Source organism: Castanea sativa, chromosome 12, assembly GCF_040712315.1.
Source record: "Castanea sativa cultivar Marrone di Chiusa Pesio chromosome 12, ASM4071231v1".
In the NCBI taxonomy this organism is placed as follows: domain Eukaryota; kingdom Viridiplantae; phylum Streptophyta; class Magnoliopsida; order Fagales; family Fagaceae; genus Castanea; species Castanea sativa.
Window position 1 is genome coordinate 8,416,507 of NC_134024.1, and position 22,012 is coordinate 8,438,518.

Here is a 22,012-nt window from a genome sequence, read left to right on the forward strand (position 1 = left end):
TTTTCTTTAAAACTACTTTTAGAGAAAAATAATGAACATGATAGCACCATACTTGATGGTTAGTGGTTTGTTAGACACCACGTGAGCTCAACGGGATCAAACAATTCCTCTAACCATCTATCATGGATAAAACTTGTTGAAATATGCTAAAGATAGTTGGTAAACAACTAGTCGAGCCACTCGTGGCCAGCGAGGTTCGACCAAATTGCACCACCTAAAGTTAGCAGAACCAACTATATTTGATAACGGCAAATTGTCTTTAACAAATTCTCAAAATTTATAAACATGAAATTTGAAAACTTGATTCCTTTTTGTTTGCTCAAAGCAATTTTAGGAATTTGACTCAAAACTTTCAAGAATTTTGAGAAGAATGCATAACAAACACAACAGTTTACACAAACAATGCATATGAAGCACACTAGTTTATCTCACACATGAAGATTTAAGAACTTACTAAAAGCATCACGAAATAACAAGGACTAAACAAACTCCAAGCCATTACAATCAACCAAAATAACACACAAGGTACTTTCTCACCCAAACTACCCCAACGGAACCACCTTGAATGGATTACTACAACAAGACCTAATGCTCTCTGACTTAGATCATTATCATTTCCTAATTCAAAAGTCTACAGAATCATAATCTAAGCTTTGATACCATAATTGTAACGACCCCCCCCAACTATGTAGATATTGTCCGCTTTGGAGCCCATACCCCTCACGGTTTTTGTTCTCTCCCAAAGCACATAGTAGTGGGGGAAAATACCTCTACACATTAATGGGAGGTCATTCTTATAAGCACATTCTCATGTGCTTCCCTAGGCGATGTAGGATTCTATGAAATGCAAGACCCCCTTTTGGGTCACTACATAAAGAGAAACATAGTGAGAGTATGAGAGAGTGAAAAAGAAAAAGGAGACATTTTTCTTTGCACAAGTTATACATAAGGAAGATAAATTGGCGGAGTTCAGGGAGTTTTTGAGTTCTATAACCATGGAGAGTTGGAGTATTCAGAGGAAGATTTTACTATTGGCTTTGTGGTGAGATTGTATTTACTTCTTGAGATTTATTTGTTGTATATATAATTTATTGTGGATTCAAGTTTAGCACAAACTTAAAAGTTGTAATCTTTATTTCATAGTTTTATTGTGGAATCAAGTTTAGCACAAACTTGAGAGTTGTAATCTCTATTTCATAGCGAATATTTTTCGAAACTGCCTCGTGGTTTTTCCCTCTATACTGGAGGGTTTTTCACGTAAGATTTGATATTCTTGTGTGGTTGTGTTTATGTGGTGTTTGCTGAATTTTTTTTTTTGTTTTCATAATATTGCTATTGTTTGATAGTTATATATTTTAATTCACACATAGATATTGAGGGGATTTATGATTTTTTTCCTAACACTTTGGAGGTAGAAGAAAGGAGTCTTTAGTTGTTAGTCAGAGTGAATAGGTTGGGTACCCAGTTTGACTACGTATAAGAAAGTTACGTGACTGATGTATATGCCACAACAATCTTGAACAATGGACTTGTTTTGTTGGGCTTTACCATGGGTTGTCTTTATTGTTGGGTTTTCACTTCGTGAACAAATCATTGTTCCCGTGTGAATGTATTGGTTACTTTCAATATTTTTAGCCACGCAACCCTCTTAGCAGGGCCGGTCTTAGATATTTTGAGACCTTAGGTGAGAACTAAAAATGAGGCATTTTTCATACTTATGTATTAATTAAATTAATGTTTATTTAATATTTTTATATTATAATATATTTCATTTGCTAACTGTTGTATCAATTCATTTTGTATTTTATGTCCAAGATAAATTCATTTTGCTAACAAATTTATCCATTGATCCTTTTTGAGACTCAATTAATTTTTCTTTCTTTTTTCTTTTTTTAAGTTTTTCATATCCAGATGCATATTTTCTAGTAGACATATTTAATCAAACAATATATTTATAAAGACTAAAATAAAAAATAACTTTCAAGTGTAGAGCAAATGAGAAATAGAACCTGATTTTTTTATAAAAAGTATTGTTGTAGTTTCATTGAACAATAACAAGTTTTTAGCAACCTCAACCTCCATAAATAAAGATTTATTCAATATATTACCACTAACTAATATATATATATATATATATATATATATATATATATATATATATATATATATATATATATATATATATATATATAAAAACACAAAATTAAAATTAAAAAAAAACTTAAGCACAACCATAACAAAAATTTAAGCACAGCCATAAGGCTTATTAATAAGACCCACCTATAAAAAAACACAACACAAAGAGTATCTAATATCAATAACCAAAAAAAAAAAAAAGAAGCAGGCTTTAAAATACAATAACAAGTTTTTAGCAATCTCAACCTATATAAATAAAGACTTATTCAATATATTACCACTAACAAATATATATATAAATATAAACACAAGATTAAAATTAAAAAAAAAAAATTGAAGCACAAGCATAACAAAAATTTAAGCATAGCCATGAGGCTTATGAATAAGACCTACCCATAAAAAAACACAAAACAAATAGTATCTAATATCTATAACCCAAAAAAAAAAAACGCAGGCTTAAAAAAAAAAATTTTGGGCAATGATTTTGTTTAGAACCAATGTTTAACCAGATTTACCAAAATTTTTGTTTTTTGGTTAAAATGATGGATCAGATATTTCTAATTCAGCTGAATTTTTTTTTTTTTTTTTTTGCCCCTACTACACCTTTTTTTCTAAAATTTTGGGCCCTCCCTTCCACTTGGGGGCCTTAGGCAATTGCCTAATTCGCCTAAGGGTAGGGCCGGCCCTGCCTCTTGATTTGAATCTTGACTAAATAACTACTTGGTTTAAGTCTTGAATTATTCATTAAAATTGGTAGTAAGCTATTGCAAGGGTCTAAACTCTAGACGTCATTTTTCAAGAAGCATCATGAGAAGTTGATATTCGTATGGCTTGAATCTCTTCACAAATGAGGTGCTAATCTAACTCAAAATGTTTGGTCTGCTCGTAAAAGATGAGATTAATTAGCAGCAATGTGGAGTGCCTTTGTTGTCATGGTAAAGTCGCATAGGGCCATTGTAATAAGCAGCCGAAGCCTAATGAGTTTATATCTAGTAAAAGTCATGGTACAATATTTGGCTTCAGCGTATGAGAAATAGACAATAGTTTCCTTCTTGTTCTTCCAATAGTTGGGAATATTCCTAAGAGTAAGGGATACACAATAGCCAGTGATAGATCAGAGAGTACTTGGACAAGTACCCTTATCAAAATCACAATAGGCTGCAGGATGGGTGGGCGTGAAACACAATAGAATACCTTGGTTGGGAGAATACTTCAAATATGCCACATTAAAGATGAGGTTTTGTATTATGTAGAATTTCCAAGGCATATTTGCATTGAGACAAATAAATCCAATGTTTAGAGCAAGTAACTTCAATGCCTACTAAATATTTTAGAAGGCCAAACTATTTTACGTGGAAACTACTATGTAAAAAACCTTCAAAGAATTGATGACACTGAGTGTCGTTAACGGTGAAAAAGAATAATCAAAATGAGTTTCATTTTGATAGATGGTTAGTTCCATTTAAGAAATAGATACTTCGGGTTCTATTTTTTAAATTTTGTCAATTTTAATGCATTACTTTAGTATTGAATCTTTAGTATAATTTCATTAATTATTGAATGATGAAAGTTTTTAAAATCTATGCTTTGGTCCTCAAAAAAATTAAACCCCGTTTCCATTATTGTCAAAAATATGAAGAGATAGGCAAGTATTGTTGGATGATATTGAAAAAAGTTTCTTATAAACAATAAAAAAAAAAGTGAAGAGGATATTTTCTCAATGTTTTTCTCTTTTATGGAATACGTGTCATTTGTATTTCATTAAATTGTATAATTATGTATTGTGTGGGTATGTTGAATACACATTAAACCTGTACAACGTCAATCATTATGGAGAGCTCCAATTATAACTACTTTCATACGTAGGTACAAATTTGATTTGAGCTATACATGTGACTAAGTGGGGTCCATAATTTAATATACATGTGGGTACTAGTCGCAAGAATATACCCTTCAAGAAATAACTACTTGAACTCTTACTAGTATATCTCAGCTTACCTATAATCTTGCCCAAATAATTCTTGTAACAAATTGTGAAGCATAAACTTTTTGTTCTAATAAACAACATTTTGACCTTAACTCTACTGCTCTGCTTGGTTTCTAATAAAACCACGGTTGAAGATACAAGCCTTATTTTTCAGCAAAGAAATTAAATAAAAGCAACTCATCCTTATATCAACACTTGCTAGATTCTAAGAGAGATTTATTTTCCCAAATAATCTAAACAACTAGCAAGTCTACAATCACTAAAAGATATCCAGTTGAGAATTTCCTTACACAACATGCATGATACATGGACCTCTTGAACGAGCAGTTCAATTGCCTTGTGTACCTGAACTCGGCAAGTATCTGCCGCCATGGGAGGACCTTTCAAGATTCTTATTTTCACGATGCCGGCGCCAGGCTGCTTGTACCACATAAGCTGCAAAGGGTTCCATTTGCTCTTTACCTATATGCATCCAGTTCTTGTTTATTATTTTCTTCAAGTCCTCATCCATTAGAGCAAAGGCTTCAATTGGTCCATGACTTTTGACTGTTCTTGGAGATAGGGGGAGTCTGGATAGTTTAGACAAACCCAGTTCAAGAAGTTCTTCTCCAAAGAAGTGACCTTTTTCAAGACGCTCAGCGTGTGAGGAGGAGCTACTTGCTTCACCATTACTGGATGTATAGGCCCATGCAATGCCATCTGTAATGAAAAACGTTGCATCAATTGGATCTCCCTCTCGAACAATGTAGCTGCGCTCTTTGTAGTAGACTGGCTTGAGAGAATCGCATATATTTTGCAATAATTGTTCATCCATGTTTTGAAGCACTGGCACCTACCCCAAAGAGTAAAAACAATCAGATGAATAATGCTTGGAGATTTACAGCAAATCTATAATGTATTATCTATACACAATATAATAATGTAATTTACATTGGAAAGGGTTGTTATAATCTTGATTATTTCTTGAATCAAGGTTGATTGATGTCTTGTATTCAGGAAAATTCTTAGGTACAAAGGAATGGTGTTTCATTCTCTCATATTTATGATAAATCTACTATGAGTGTGAGAGGAGTGAGCACCATTCTCTGTACAGTACTTAAGAATTATTTCTTGAATCAAGCTATAATTGAGAGCAGAATATAGTACACCTAATAGCTACTAGTATAAAAAAGGAATGTATATATATATATATATATATATATATATATATATATATAGAGAGAGAGAGAGAGAGAGAGAGAGAGAGAGAGAGAGAGTTGGGAACTTGGGATCAAGTTATATGAACTCACTTTTTTCAGTAGATCCAAGCAGAGGTAGCGTTTTACTGCATTGCTTGTATCTTCAGGAAGATAACAAAACAGGTTCTCCACACAAACATCTTTTTTTCTTTCCAATTTGGGTATTATGTTCTGCATAATCTGTTTTTTCATTTCTCTAGGAAGCCTGTATTTGAACATCCATATTCCTATTGTTTGTTTTTTCTCCTCCATCTCCAACTTCTCCTCCATCTTCATTCTTTCTTCCTCTTCCTTCTTCTCTCTTTCCTGCTTCATCTTCTTTCTTTTCTTCTCCGATCTCGCAGTTTCCAACTGCATGTATAACTGTGCCCCACTTCTACCGGTAAGTTCAACTTGTCGAATCTTATATCAGATTGACAAAAAAGTACATATTTGCTTGTGTGTATGTTACTGTGTTCACTGTGACATTTTTATTTTTATTTTTTTGAGAATGACTCATTGTGACAAATTCATTGCCATAAGAGAGTTAATCTAATACCGACCTTATAGCTTGGTGACAAAAGATTTATGTTTCATAACCTTAATTGTAGCCTGTAGGTTTGGAATTCGTAGAATTAAATCAAAATTAAGTTTAAAAAACTATTCCTGTGATTAGAATGAGATATTGAGATATTTAGTATTCCAACAAATCACACACACTATATGTGTGTATTTAACAATACAAAATAACAACTCCTCATAAATATGGTAAGTTCATACAATCTCTTTAAAACTAAATATATTAAAGGATTATAACATTTCATCAAAAAGAGAATAAAAATATCATCATTAACAGAATTTTTTTTTAATAAAAATTATCATTAACAAAAGAGTCTTGCTAACGAGTGCCTTTAGGACAATGACTAACAATCTATTTTAGGAAAGTTTTAACACTACTTTTATGGGAAATGGAAAAAGTTGTCAAAACATTAAAATTTTTTTTTCTCATAAAAACTTTCTTTAAATGGATTATTATCCATTACCCTAAAGGCATCCATTATCATTTTCCTTAACAAAAAATTAAAATGCCAATCATCAACTGAACTAGTTTATACTTTTTTTTTTAATTTTTAGTGTAAACTAGTTTATACTTGGTATTGACGGATACAATCCAGTATATTGAAATTGGCCAATATATGTTATAACAGCCCACTATTTCAACCAGTAAAGAAAAGGTCACAATTCGTATTTGTATAATTGAAAGTCCTAAGCTTTAAAAAGAAAAGAAAAAAAATTGTGACTAACCTGCAAATTTCCAATGAAATATGAAAATAATAGCAATCCAAAGATACAAATAAGAATTGTAAAGCAGCTTTCCCAGACATAGTTACTTGTTTGGAGACCTTGACCAAGAGTACTGCAAAAACGTTGCACTATAATATATCAGAGATATACTAATCTTAGAAATTATAACTATACTATTAAAGAAGAAATTTTTTTTTTACCTACTATACATAAACTAGAAATTTAATTATGAGCTTTCCGTGGAAAAGAATAAGTTTTTATTTATTTATTTATTTTTTATACAAGATAGAATTTTTACTCTAGCCTAATTTAAATGTATATGTGTGTGAAGCTTTCTCCTAGAGACTTGAATCCCAATCTTTGCCCCCCACACTCTACAAGCATTTATACTTGTAGATTGACCACTGTACCAAGGGTGCGTGGTGGTTGGAAAAGAATAAGTTAAGACAGGATGTAAACATCTATACTTGGGCTCTAGGTAAGGAAACAAAAAATAGTGATAATTAGTGGTCGAGATCGTGGGTTTGAATCTGTTTAGGACCTTAGGTATATGAGTAAATTTTTCCAAAAAAGAAAAAGAAAATTGTAGTAAAATAGTTTATAATTTTAGCATTTTCCAAAGATGAAATAGCAAAATTATAGGTCAAAAGTGAGAAGATTATCATATGTATGACCATTATTGAGCTTAAGTTATATCAAAATTATGCCTTTGTCTTCTTCTTCAGGATAATCTATGTGTCTAGGGAAAATCTAACATTCATTACATGAAATCCAAAATTGACTAGAGAGTGATAGTGAGTGGTGACTATCTCTAAAAAAAAAGGCAAAAATTAAAAGTATTCTTTCCCTCGTGATCTTGAAATTTGTAATCATGAGAAAGAATAGCAAATTCATAAAATAAAATATAATGAGAAGAATATTCAAAATGAAAAGTATAATTGTAAACACTAAATTATCCTAATCATATTATGTAATAGAATACCATTAAATCATTATATATTATATTTATAATAAAATAGGATCGCATGTAAGAATCAAAGAATAAAAAGATAACAACTTTATTTATTTTTAATTTAAACTCATCCGAAATGAAACAAAGTGGACCAAATGGACTGTATTGGACAAAATGGAACGAAGTGGACTAAAATGAATAAAATGGACCGAAAAGGACAAAAGTGGACCATAGTGCACCAAATTGAACTGAATGGAAAAAATTGGACCAAAGTGGACCGAAATGGAAGAAAGTTGACGGAATGGACCGAAGTGAACCTAATTAGACTAAAATGGACTGCAATGAACCAAAGTACCTATTTATTATCTTTATCTATTGAAGTTGATAAAAATGACATATGGTTTCTCTATGTAAGAGCAAAACTTGATCCTTCAACTTGATCTTGAATACTACATTAGTATACAGTAATGAATAGAATGATGGAATTTGATTTTTTCAGGTGAGTATAAACTAAAAAAAAATAAGTAGTCTTTGCCTTTAAGTTTTTTTTTTTTTTTTTTTTTTTTTTTTTTGAGGGGAACTCTGCCTTAAAGTAGAATGTTAAAAGAAGTTGACCAAGTCTCTCTCATGTATATATCATTAAAGAGGTTGAGTGTGTACTTCAATCTCCTTGAGTGAGTAGTTCCTCAAGCCTTTCATATTTTCTTACTCATGTATTTCTCCTAATAAAATTTTGTAAAGGCATACCACAAACCCACTCAAAAGCCATAGTAATTTTTAAAGGAAAGTATGACAAGTTATTCTATACACATCACTAAGTCCTAAAAACTTATATTCTTTATGAAGAGCATACTATATGTGTATTGAAGATAATTAGTTAATTTTTAATAAAACCTACGAAAATTATTAGTTTACATGAACAATACCATGTAAAGTGTATGAATAACATACTATATGTGTTCATGTAAACTAATAATTATCCTCAAAACTATTCTGAAATGACAATATGAAAATAGTAAATGTAAAGTGTATGAAGAGCATACTATATGTGTTCATGTAAACTAATAATTTTCCTTAAAACTATTCTGAAATGACAATATGAAAATTGTAAAGAGTCTAATATGAACAAACCTTAGGTTTCGCAGGCCCCACCAGAAACACTGAAAGAATTTTTGTGGGAAATCTTTGGAGTGCACAACACCAGATTTAAGGGCGTCATGAAATATTCCAAAATCAAAGGGCTTATCCGTTGTATTTGGTGTATTTATAGGGCAAGAATCTGTTAGAAATGTGTGATTTACTAAACTGTGATCATCACAGTTAAAAGAACTACCAACACATCCAGGTTGTTTTTGACAGGCTATGTGCCAACAAGCCGTCTCTCTCTCAATAGAAAGCAAATACCAAAGAGCTCCCAAGACCTGGAATTAAACACCAGCGAGCATTGAACATCAATTACTTTTTCATGAATCAGATAATAACAATTGTAACAACAACAACATTATTCTATTCAGAAGAAAAAAAAACAATTAATAATAATAATAATAACAAAGGAAAAATATAATTATGCAGATAAGAAACTTCTTCTCTAGTTTCTCTAAAAGAACAAAAACTAAAAAAGTATCAACAATAAATCATTCTTATAACGCAAATATTAACGCTCAGGGCTCATAATTTTATTGTATATATCTTTTTATTTTTAATTTGAGAAACATCTTCTTCTTTTTTTGAAGCTGAATTTTATTGTATATATCTAGTTATTTTTAGACTTTCTCAAATTTATTTAAAACTTTTACGACCAATGGAAAAATACTTAGGAAGTTATGCAGGGGCATCAAATTTATTGCAGGAAAAAAATACTTACCTTGTATAGATTAGTCATAAAGGCATCCAATTAATTTACTGGAAGAATGCATCCATTATTTCTTAAGGAATTAGTAAGGCTTTGGTGGTGTGATCATATTATTGGTCATGTACTCCTATTGTTGGATGCCAAAGCAGAGGTTTTGCTTAATGTTTGCCTACATTTCCCCATGTGAAGTGGTTTCAATACCAACTATATTATGCACCTATTGTTTTTTTTTTTTTTTTGAGCACCCTCAAGGAGTGTGAGAATTCTACAGGCATTTGTATAAGATGTTGAGAATTCTACAGGCATTTGTATAAGATGTTTAAACCATAACACAACAACCAAGTATTAAACCTAAAATTTAGGTTGGATCCTCAAAAGACTAGTTAGAGTCAGCGAGGATAAATGCTTTGATTCACTAAGATTGGTACTTCTAAACTCCATAATCTTTTAAAGAAAGCCTCAGTAAAAAAATTAATACTAGTCGTCAAGGTACATTTTCAAGATTAAGAAATTAGTACATTATCACCAAAAGCCTTGTAACTCAACCTGTTAACACCTTATGTTATATCTAACAGAAACATCTGGTGCTAAAATACCCCCTAGCCCAACTATCAAATTATCCAAAAAAATAAGATCAGGACAGAATCAAACTTACATGACTGGCAATAATGTAGAGCGAGAAATTGAATGCAGCTTTAAACCATATGGGGAATTTAGCATATCTGTTGGCTTTCCTCATAGGATCTTTCCAGGATAGGTATATTTGAATAATTCTTGGCACATATTGGAAGAGAAGAACAGCAGTCAGAAACTTTCTTATACCCAAAGCTTTTGAACCTCTCACTTCTCGAAAAAGAATTAAAATTGCCACCTATACAGATTACAGCAAAGTTTAGAGTCAAGGGATGAAATCCAAATGTAGAGGTCAATGTTAGTATAAACAAAACGATCATTATTGGTACCAGAAAAAGCTCTGCCTTACCTGTGGGATAGGAAGAAGAACGAGAATGTCTATTACCAAGTACGGCCACAAATACCTCCTTGCTATTTTCCGAGGATCTGTAATTAATGTAGCTTTTCCTGAAGTTTCATCTATATAACCATTATAAAATTGCAATGCAATATTTATAATGCAAATGATGTCGGTGAAAGTTCGTAATATAGGAGCTAAGGTCCTCAACTTCTTGTCCAACTCAATGCACTTATTTTCTTCGTTGATCACAGGAACATAAAAGAACAGAGGATCTAATGACACTGCAATCACACACGACAGTCTAAATATTATACTCCAAGTTTGAGAGAACCGGCGATGCGGGTCAGGATTTCTCTCTGTGCTGGAATGTTGCCCTTCAATTTCAAATCCATAATGCAAGAATTGCCCCATATTACTGAACAAAAACATAGCAGCTTGAAATTAGTTAGTGATAGTGTGATACTTCTATGTTGTGACTTGTGAGTAGAACATGAAAAACGTACAATGAAGAAAAAAGTCATAGGCACTATATAACACCATTGAAGTTGCAGTACCAAAGCCGTACATATTTTTCTTGGTTAAATCATTAATTTAATCCTCTAAATTTTGGATTAATAGTTGAAATTGACTTGCATCTCATGACATGAGTGGCCCCATCAACAAATAGGACATTTTTCTATTTCCATTTTTTTTAACATCGGGTCCTTCAAATCCAAAATGGTAGCCTAAACTTCTCTGCCTTTCCGTCAATTGATAATTTGAGAATAAGATTCCACCACATTTCCTTACATGCAAAGAATAATACTCCATTTTAATGACAAGAACTATGCAATTTGTCCAATTTTTTTCTTACGAAGTGTTGGGTATAAACATGTGCAGTCCCATATTAATTAATAATGAGAATAATGGGCAGTTAATATAACATGGTTAGACCCAAACTCATAGGCTTAGAATTTTGGGTTAAGTGGTGTCCCTATATGTTGTAGAATTTGAGACCTTTCTATGGGCTATGAACAAATCCTACCATTGGACTCTCATTCATGGGAACCCCTTGCATCTATGTCCTTGAGAACCTTGCATTGTGTCATTCTTTACACACCCACACACCATATACCCAAACAACATCAAATTTGGGGCATCACAATCTCCTCTGCTTATCCAATCAAATTTGGGGCATCATACCATTGTTTCTTGCGGGTATAAAGGTGACTTGATATGCACTTTCTGTGAGGGTTTGATTGAGTATAGAGAATGAGAGATCACATTTATTTTGAATGCTCTATCCCCAGATGCCTTTAGAGGAGTCAGGTTAAATGAATCTGTACATACACCTCTGTTATCACTAAGAAAAATTAACTGCTTCTATAACAGACTTTCCCTCCTTTCCAAACTATCAGCTAAAGTTCGTTAAAGGCAAGTGTGATAGAGCCACATGGTTTACATGTGTGAACAATTAAAATAACTAAACTACAGTAGTTTTTAACATATACATATACACACACACACACTACTGTCGTTTTAGTGTTAATTAGTCTTCATGTGCAGGTGCTTCTCTTCTTCTTTTCTGACTTAGAACTTTGACTAAGTTAATTGGGCTTTGAAGAAATTAAATGGGAAGAGATTAATTGGGCTTCGAAGAAATTAATTGGCTCTTGGTGCTACTATTTATCACATTTGGCTTGATCGTAATGTGATAATTTTTCGAGGCAAAGGAAGAACATTTGGAGTTGATGTTTGATATCATCTGTTTTGGTGTAAGAATGTTAAGAATTTTGTTCTAAACAGGACCTTATGCTATTTATGTATTCTACTGATAGATGTGGGGTGATCTACTTCATGTTGCTTGTTTAGTATTGCCTGCTTTGTGTAATTAGTTGCTGCTTCTTGCTCTGTTTGCAGCCATTTATTTCTGGTCTGAGTATATTCTGTTCGTTGTTAAAAAGATCATTTCTCATCCTTGAATGAAATAAAAAAAAAAGTCTTTCAGTTTGTGTAAAAAAAATGTTTACACTGATAAAAGAAATTAAAGTTGTGACTAAATTATAAACGATCAGAGGATTTAGAACTGGCCAACAAAGAAATATATATGCTATTGTTTGTGTAAGTGCACAATTGCACCTGGACCCAAGAACAGTTACGGGCTCAGGCCCAATGAGCCTTAAACAATATGAATTTGTAGAGTGTGGGCTTGAAACCCAGGTTAGAAGTATGTGAGGATTAAATGACAAGCCAAAGATTACAAACACTCAAAAAATAATGGAGAATATTGTAAATCAACCTCCTCGGACGTAAGCCAAGAGTTGTTATTATATTAACTTTTCCCTTTTTTTCTTTTCCTTTTCGATTACAAAGAAGTCCGTCCCCCTTTCCTGTTCTAGGTTGCCCCTTAAATACTCTTCTTTTTGATACTTTGTACACGTGTTGTCCTATCTCCCCCTTAGCCTAGATATTTCTTTTCTCAGTGCCTTTGAATAGTAACCAGAAGTTTTCCTTCCACTGTTCAGGTGTCACTTCCCCATTAATGCGGCTAGGGTGGTAGGTGCAGGGTCTTTAATGTGGAGGTAGCAGCCTTTATCTTTGACATTTCTCCAACATCGGTGCATCTAGGGCATTCAAGGGTTCACCCCCTTTAACCATTGGCCTTGACCGTATCATTCCCTAACCTTTACCATGAAATCCCGAGTTCTCCGGTGTCCATCCGTAGAGAAATTCACCCTCGGTTAGATCCTCGGATCCTCGGCGTATGGGCCGACCCAGAGTACTAACAAGTCCTAAACCCAAGAGCAGGTCGGCCTTCCTTAGCATGGCCCAACGGCCCATGTACCCATCAGGGTCTTTTTACCCCCCACAATAGCCCCTCAAAACTCTAATTTTCAACGTCCGAGGAGAAAAATAGGGTTTTGATCTGACAAGAACTTACTCCACACATTTTGCGAGTTACGGCACGTGTGGAAATCGTTTCGCGTCCCAGAAGATGCCATTTGGCGGTTTTATTTTCAAAAACGCGCACATTTATTACTGTAAGTTACTCTTTGTCTCCCATGTTCAACGGTGAGATGGGCATCCAACGGTCCTCGTTACTCCACGAAACTTTAGGCGGGACAAATATAATTTCAAGGCCGCCTTTTCGCACGTCGTGACGCTTCGGGAACCTGGGCCTTCATTTAATTCCTCAGGGGCTAATCCCATCAAAACATCAGCCATCATACCTTACTTGCAGAAAACCGTGGAAATTTGCACACCTTCAACCTTGTAAGTTCTTGCTCTTTCTATTCTTAACCTTTTCTCCTCGGTCTTTGTCCTCGGCTGTCACTACAAACATTCTCCCTCTTAGAGTTTAATCTCTTGTTCCTCTGTAATGGGAAGATTCAAGTGTCTAGTTGATACCGCCGCTGGGATGGAAGGCTTTAGGGCCAAGTATCGTATTCCCAGCGACGTAGGTCTAAAGTATTGTCCGGCAGAAGCAGTGGCCGATTCTAGGAAAGAGGGAGAGGTTATCATCCCAATGATAGCCTTTATAGAGGGTGGGATGACCCTCCCAATGAAACCTGTAACTAGGGAGTACCTTCGCAACCACCGGTTGTGCTCCGACCAGTGCCTCCCAAACGTTTTTAGAGTTTTGGGTAGTGTCGATGCTCTAAATGAGCAAATGGGTCTGAACCTCACCTGGCACGATGTCGTGTTTCTATATGAGTCCCATAAACTTTCCAACGTAGGTTACTACATTAAGTCCCGTTCTAGTGTCGTTAGATTAATCTCCTGTTTGCCCAAATCCAACAAAGGCATGAAGGACGACCACCTGATCGTCTCTGGGAACTGGCACGACGGCTTCCACTGCCCAGTTGAGTGGGGGGATCCAGGTGCGATGCCGTAGGATTAATCTCCTCACAACACAACTTCCTCTAACACACACAGAAATACGTATTCATACTTACTTAAACTTATTAAATATCTGTGTGAATCTGACCAGGTTTGTTTGTTTTGATATCTTTTTTGCAGATAAGCAACACGTGCGTCCTCGTTTGAGTCACTGTAACGTCGCAGACCTAAACCGAGTACTTCGCTCCGAGGTGTTCGTTAGCGAAGACTTACAACTCCGGGATGCTCATCTCATTCTGGGGTACACTCCCATTTCCTCGGACTTCCAGGAGATAGAAAACGCCATAGTTGCGGGTGACCGAAGACAAAGGAGGATAAACGTAGCCCGGCCCCACTTTCTGGACGACCGCAATCTCCCGGACGCCCCTCACACTGTTTTGTACAACCAACCTATAGCAGCAATTCCCCTCGCCGTGCACTCACAGGCAACTGTCGTTCTAGAAGAGCAGGTGTCTTCTTCGCATACACTAGACGACGAGATAGATCAATTCCATTTTGAAGACACCGAGAGACCTCGCGGGAATCAGTTTGTTGTACTTTCCGACGAGGAGGAAGAAGCCACTGAGGCCTCTGGAATTGCATGGTTTGTGGTTGCCCTACCCGAGGACGAATCTGAGGAAGATATGGGCAGGATGCAGGGTCTCCTAACCAATAGAACTGCGAAGGTTGTGGAGAAAAAGACGGGGACGTCCCAAGTTCCCCCATCTTTACCACCTCCCCCTCCTCCAGCTGAGCCAAAACTTCCAGCCGAGGATCCCAAGAAGAAGAGAAAGGGGGATACCGAAGGGACGATCAATAAGGACCCCAAGAAACCACGATAACAACTCCCACCGGTTCAGCAGCAGAAGCTGGACAAAGGCAAGGGTAGGGCCCGCTCAGTTGAAAGCGGAGAAATCAGGGACGAGGCCGAAGTGCGCCGAGCACCGACCACCTGGTCCCCCGACCTAAAACTGGACGGCGCACCCATCTCCTGCCAATCCAGTATAAGGGCGGTTCAACAAGGCCATGCCCATCACTTGGCCGAAGTGTTGGAACGCCCTCTTCTGTTGCCCAAGGACATGGAGACCTTGGAAAAAATGAGCCAGCCACAACTGTTCCTTTCTCTAAAAAGGGATTTAGCGTTGGTAATTTTACCCCTTTTTAGGAAGATTCCACTTCTAATAATATTCAAAAGTTTTTTACTATTCCTGATTCTATCATACTTTGTTGCAAGCCATTCAGGAGGTCTTTGTAGCCGAGAAATTTATAGAAGACACTCGGAAGAAGGCCAGGACTGAGCTGGAGATTAGGTTGGAGACTGAGAAGTCCTTGGGCACTGCTCTTGCTGAGAACGAAAAGCTTACCTCAGAGATGGCTGAGCTGAGGAGAGAGAAAAATGGGGTCGAGTCAAACTTGAAGACCATGAAGACCCAGATAGAAGGACAGCGCAAGCTCCTTCGCGAAAGAGATGAAGAGCTCTCCCAAGCCCAAAGGGAGTGCTCGGATCTGAAAAAGGAACTGGCGCTGATGAAGGAAGAAGCCAGCTCATTCCAACTCTCTCTACAAGCTGCCAAGCAGGCGAGTTTCGAGGAAGGGGTAGCAACCACAGAGGAGCAGCTGACAGAGGAGTTCGCGGCTTTGTGCTGGGAATACTGTCAAAAAGTTTGGAGGGAAGCTTTAAACGTAGCAGGAGTTCCTCTATCCTCGGATCTGAGGAAGTCTGAGAACGTTTGGCTTCCCCTGGAAATACAAGAGATTGAAGAGGCTCCTGCTGCTACTCCTACCCCTGAGACAACTCTTCCTGCTCTTCCTCCCATGGTCCCGAAGCCAATTCCAGATCCTACAGAACCTTCGGGTTCTAATAAAGACAAGGAAGGAGGCGGAGATGCCGAGAAGGGACTTAGCCAAGCCATGGAGTCCAATGTCCCTCCATCGAAAGTAGCAGACAAAGAAAAAAAGGTTCTGTCTCCTTTTGAGTTGGAGTTGAAAGAGACAGAGGGAACCAGCACTTCTCAGCAAGATCCTCCTCCAAAAGCTTAGGACTTAGCTTAGGGCTTCTCTTTCTCCATGTTCAGCCTTTATATGTAATGCATACCCAAATGATTAATGAAGAACAACTTTATTTGATTTTTACTCGTGTTGCATCTGTTTTTACTTTATTCTTTTTATATTTATCGCAAAAGTTTCCCATTAATACATGAAAAAAGTTTCTCAGAGTAAACAAATCTAACTCCAAGGATTGCACAATCATAACTTCCACATAATCATACGCACATTATTAAAGATTTAATAGAAGGTGATATGGTTGAGATATTTAAACAATGCCTTTGATTAAAAAAGAAGAGAAGAGAAGATCTTGTATAACGATTAAACCCTTGTAATGTACAACATCTTTTCTAGTAGGATGTAGGATCCGAGGACCATTCCTTACACAAATTTGCTTAACACTTAAAGATATAAAACTTAAGATCCAAGTTAATAAATAGCAATGCATTAACACCCAGACATAATAAGAAGTTGACTTTGACCAAAGTTGTGGTCCGAAGATAAGACTTAACCAATTTTTCGTTTGATTCTTAAAAATTGTAACTTCAAAATGTTAAATTTCCCAAAGCAGGAGGTCCGAGGACCCGACATAACTAAGGTTCTGTTTAACAAATGACAAGACATCAATTTCCACAAGGTTTGTGGTCCGAGGACGGCACTTAACCAGGTTTCTGTTTGATTCTTAAAAATTGTAACTTCAAATGTTAATTTTCCCAAAGCAGGAGGTCCGAAGACCCGGCATAACTAAGGTTCTGTTTAACAAATGACAAGACATCAATTTCCACAAGGTTTGTGGTCCGAGGACTGCACTTAACCAAGTTTCTGTTTGATTCTTAAAAATTGTAACTTCAAATGTTAATTTTCCCAAAGCAGGAGGTCCGAAGACCCGGCATAACTAAGGTTCTGTTTAACAAATGACAAGACATCAATTTCCACAAGGTTTGTGGTCCGAGGACGGCACTTAACCAAGTTTCTGTTTGATTCTTAAAAATTGTAACTTCAAATAACAGAGCTACTCATGACTTTGGAATATCAACTGGCAAAAGCACATTTCATTAATAATAATACCTTCTAAGATTATTTACATTCCATGGACGTGGTACAATTCTTTCGTCTAGGTCAACTAGCCTATAAGACCCTATGCCTGCTACTGAAACAATACGATAGGGGCCTTCCCAGTTGGGTCCTAGCTTACCCCAAGCTAGGTTCTTTGAAGTGCCTACAACTTTCCTTAGTACAAGATCACCTGGCGCAAGTGGTCTTAGTTTCACGTGGGCATCATATCCTCGTTTTAACTTCTGTTGATAATAAGCCATTTGGACCATAGCTGCCTCACGCCGTTCCTCAAGTAAATCAAGATCTTTTCTTAGGAGTCCCCTGTTATTCTCTGGGCTAAAAGAACTCGTCTTTAAAGTAGGAAAACCAGATTCCAGTGGTATCACCGCCTCGGCTCCATAAGTCATAGAGAATGGCGTTTCTCCAGTGGACCTGTGCGGTGTGGTCCGATACGTCCACAGGACATGAGGGAGCTCTTCTACCCATTTGCCTTTCGCATCGTCCAACCTCTTCTTGAGCCCGTTGACTATGACCTTGTTAACGGCCTCGGCTTGCCCATTTCCCCGAGGATAAGCTGGGGTAGAGTATCTATTTGTGATACCCATGTCACCACAATATTGCCTAAAGGCGTTGCTGTCAAATTGAACGCCATTGTCTGAGACAAGTGTATGTGGTATACCGAATCTAGTGACAATATTTTTCCATATAAATTTCTTGGAATCAACATCTCGGATATTGGCTAAGGGCTCAGCTTCAACCCATTTAGTGAAGTAGTTTGTCCCTACGAGCAGCCATCTTTTGTTTCCAGCGGCTCTCGGAAATGGCCCTACAATGTCCAAGCCCCATTGTGCAAAAGGCCAAGGGCTGGAGAGAGGGTTGAGAACCCCTCCAGGTTGGTGAATATGAGGGGCGAACCTCTGACATTGATCACATTTTCTGGCATAGTCCTGAACCTCCCTCTGCATATTGGGCCACCAATAACCCTGAGCCTCCCTCTGCATATTGGGCCATCTCATAGCCACAGGTCCCAAGCTGGAGGGGAAAACTTTACACATCAGAGTCTCATTGTGAGAGTGCACTGCCATCCTCTAGTTGAAGTGACTCACGTGCTCCACCGGATCAGTCCGGCCATTATAGATGGTAAAGGTGGGCTGGGTGAACCTCCTGGGAAGCCTCCCCCTCTCAATCCTCCGAGAAAAGGGAGATTTAGAGAGTTGGTGCAACGCCCTACTCATGGTATCGTTGCCTAAGCCCCTAGAACGAAGCTTCTTACGTCTGCGGGTTGGCTGGTCGTCCTCCTCACCGAAGGATGTTGCACTGGTGGGGGAACGCGACCTTGAACTGTAGCCACTTCCCCTACCCTTCTCCGAGGAAGAATTAGACGAGGACGGTGAAAACTTATGTTTAGCACGGCGTAACTTCCTCTTCAAACGATTGATTTCCTTCTGCATGAATTTAGATCCCTCCTCGTGGGTGGTGCTACCCCCGCCATGAGTATGGCTAGCGCCTGGGTATTCTGTATGGACACTCCCTTCACGATCCCTTCGACGTTCAAGACGTTCGAAATGATCTTCCGGTTGTGATCCCTGTGACTCTGCATGGTGAGAGCCTAGGCCTGCCATAATATCCCTACCTCTTCTAGACTAGATCCCCACAGACGGCGCCAATTGTAAGTGCACAATTGCACCTGGACCCAAGAACAGTTACGGGCTCAGGCCCAATGAGCCTTAAACAATATGAATTTGTAGAGTGTGGGCTTGAAACCCAGGTTAGAAGTATGTGAGGATTAAATGACAAGCCAAAGATTGCAAACACTCGAAAAATAATGGAGAATATTGTAAATCAACCTCCTCGGACGTAAGCCAAGAGTTGTTATTATATTAACTTTTCCCTTTTTTCCTTTTCCTTTTCGATTACAAAGAAGTCCGTCCCCCTTTCCCGTTCTAGGTTGCCCCTTAAATACTCTTCTTTTTGATACTTTGTACACGTGTTGTCCTATCTCCCCCTTAGCCTAGATATTTCTTTTCTCAGTGCCTTTGAATAGTAACCAGAAGTTTCCCTTCCACTGTTCAGGTGTCACTTCCCCATTAATGCGGCCAGGGTGGTAGGTGCAGGGTCTTTAATGTGGAGGTAGCAGCCTTTATCTTTGACATTTCTCCAACATCGGTGCTTTTAGGGCATTCAAGGGTTCACCCCCTTTAACCATTGGCCTTGACCGTATCATTCCCTAACCTTTACCATGAAATCCCGAGTTCTCCGGTGTCCATCCGTAGAGAAATTCACCCTCGGTTAGATCCTCGGCGTATGGGCCGACCCAGAGTACTAACAAGTCCTAAACCCAAGAGCAGGTCGGCCTTCCTTAGCATGGCCCAACGGCCCATGTACCCATCAGGGTCTTTTTACCTCCCACAGTTTGCACATAGGATTATAGGGAGAAACAGAAAATAAAATGGAAGAAAAGAAGAATAAACTAAACATGATGAATCATACCTAAAGCTTTCACCATTCTGTAGCCGATTCACATGGAAGCTCATACTTGAAGCTTCTCAACGAGCTAGGCAATGTCCAAAAATAAAGATTGACCTCTGATTTATGTATAGAAGTAACAAATCTTACCACAAAGTACAAATTTTGATCCCTGAAAAATGCGAAACAGATTATAGAAATTTCATTATTCATTTGCATTAAAGCGCAACCTCCCAAGACCATGCTACCTAATTGGGAGAACTAATATTATTCTTTCACTTTAGGGGCAAAATTTATGAGCTAGATGCACATGCGAACAAAATTTGCACACAAAGTACTAGAGAATTGAAACCATCGATTGACTTCTTCCTTTAAATTTCTAGGCAAAAGACTGAAAAACCCATAAATAAAAATGCAAAATTAAAAGAAATTATGATTATTTGATCAAAATAACTTAATATTAAAAATAAAATTTGTCAGTTTATTACACAGTATAATCGATTTATTTTATTTTATTTTATTTACAAATCCCATATTTCTTTTACACCAAACCAAATTTATTTTTTGGGGTAAATCCAAACCAAAATTTTGTATGGTTAACTTATAAATCAAATAACCATGTCACATTGTCACCGACACCATTCTCTTTGTAGGTCTCCAACTTCAACTTCAACTACAACCACTCAATTTAATATAAATGGTAAATTATAAAAGTGGAATGCATGACAGCTAACAATAATAGAGGAGACCTTGACTGTTGACTTTAGTTTTGAAAAAAGTCCATAAATCATAACTTTTACTTTTTTTTTTTGAAGACAAAATTATATAAACATCTCAAATTTCTTTTTTAAAAAGGTAAAATTTGTCCAAATAAAGATAAAATTTAGGATGTGGTCAATTAAATGGTTATTCTCAATCTAAAGGTGAAGAAGTGCTAAAACTTGGAATCATATGATTAAATCTACTTTTTTTTTTAAAAAAATTTAATCTTTTGAAACAATTGGTAGTTTAACATATATACTATCAAAACTACAGAATTTCTAAAATGTAACATTTGGTCACGCTATAATGTGAAATGAAAAAGTTAAAAAATAAAAATAAAATATATTGACTGTTCAAGAAACCAACAAGGTTCTTATATTAATTGAAGATTATGAAACTTTTTAAAAAATTTTATAGAAAGTAAAGAATATTTTACTAAGAAGAACAATTTTTTTTTTTTAAAATCTTTTTATTAATATTTAGTAAGGATTATTTTAAGATGATCATGAGATGGTACGAAGAGCAATGCTATGATACAACAGTTTTAATAATAAATTTCACATGTACTTCTCAAATGGGCCCTATTAGGCACTTTTTTATTTTCAAAAGGACCCTCATTTTTCTACCTTTTTCAATAAATAAATAAAAACCCTCATTTATTATTAGAGTAAATTCTAGAATCACACGATTTATCACAATTATTTTATGTAATAATAATTAATTGTACGTCGTTTTCACAAAATTCCTACAGATTTTTTTACCACTCATAACTTACGTAGCACAATTGTTGCATAGTTGTGGCACAAAAATATATGGTAAAAAAATTAAAAATTAAAAATTAAAAAGAAAAAGATAGATATAAAGATTGAGGTTAAAAATGAACTTTTATTATCAGTCCTTGAAAGAGACACAGATCTCAATTGTTAAAAAAAAAAAAAAAAAACAGTTTGATTGTTGTTTCAGCATGATAAAACCAAACAATACAAATTTTACACAAGTACAGTACTTTACACATATGCGTATACTATCAGGGAGGAGAGAGAAGTGAATCTACTTACAGTGAAGCCTGAAACTTGTAGAACTCAGCCTTAGTTGGAGTTTCACGATAAGTTCTGATAGGATTTTTATAATGAGAATGTGAGGAAGATGCAATTAACAAAGATAAGTAGTTCCCATAATTTGCTAGTGAAGAAGTACTATGACCCACACGTAAAGAGTAAATAAGACTCTCTATTTTTGTCAGTCAAGTCAACTTTGTTTTCTTTATTAGAGGAAACAATTTTGTATTTTATTAGTCGGTCAAGTTCGTCACCGGTTTACCAATTAAACGCAATCAGACGGAGAAAATGCGTAGAAGGAACTTAAATAGAACAAAACAAAACTTTTGTGCCTTTCTTTTCTC

The 22,012-nt window shown here is 36.2% G+C and overlaps 1 protein-coding gene across 1 annotated transcript; it reads right to left on the bottom strand.

The window, feature by feature from the left end:
* Positions 1-4,300: 4,300 nt before the first annotated feature.
* LOC142619057 (cyclic nucleotide-gated ion channel 1-like) lies at positions 4,301-21,772 on the bottom strand. The gene is made up of 8 exons (XM_075792133.1): positions 21,669-21,772; positions 19,873-20,020; positions 10,432-10,837; positions 10,105-10,320; positions 8,729-9,018; positions 6,646-6,757; positions 5,413-5,724; positions 4,301-4,955 (listed from the first exon to the last, which is right to left on the bottom strand). Exons 2-8 carry the CDS (start codon positions 19,914-19,916, stop codon positions 4,452-4,454), a joined length of 1,884 nt encoding a protein of 627 aa, XP_075648248.1. The 5' UTR covers positions 19,917-20,020; positions 21,669-21,772; the 3' UTR covers positions 4,301-4,451.
* Between the last annotated feature and the right edge of the window lie 240 nt (positions 21,773-22,012).

Excerpts from the sequence above, each read along its gene's own strand:
- LOC142619057 (XM_075792133.1), bottom strand. The coding sequence starts at position 19,916 with ATGAGCTTCCATGTGAATCGGCTACAGAATGGTGAAAGCTTTAG. Across the intron at positions 10,838-19,872 it reads CAGAATGGTGAAAGCTTTAG|TAATATGGGGCAATTCTTGC; the intron begins GTATGATTCATC and ends GTTTTTGTTCAG. Across the intron at positions 9,019-10,104 it reads TCTACATTATTGCCAGTCAT|GTCTTGGGAGCTCTTTGGTA; the intron begins GTAAGTTTGATT and ends GTTTAATTCCAG.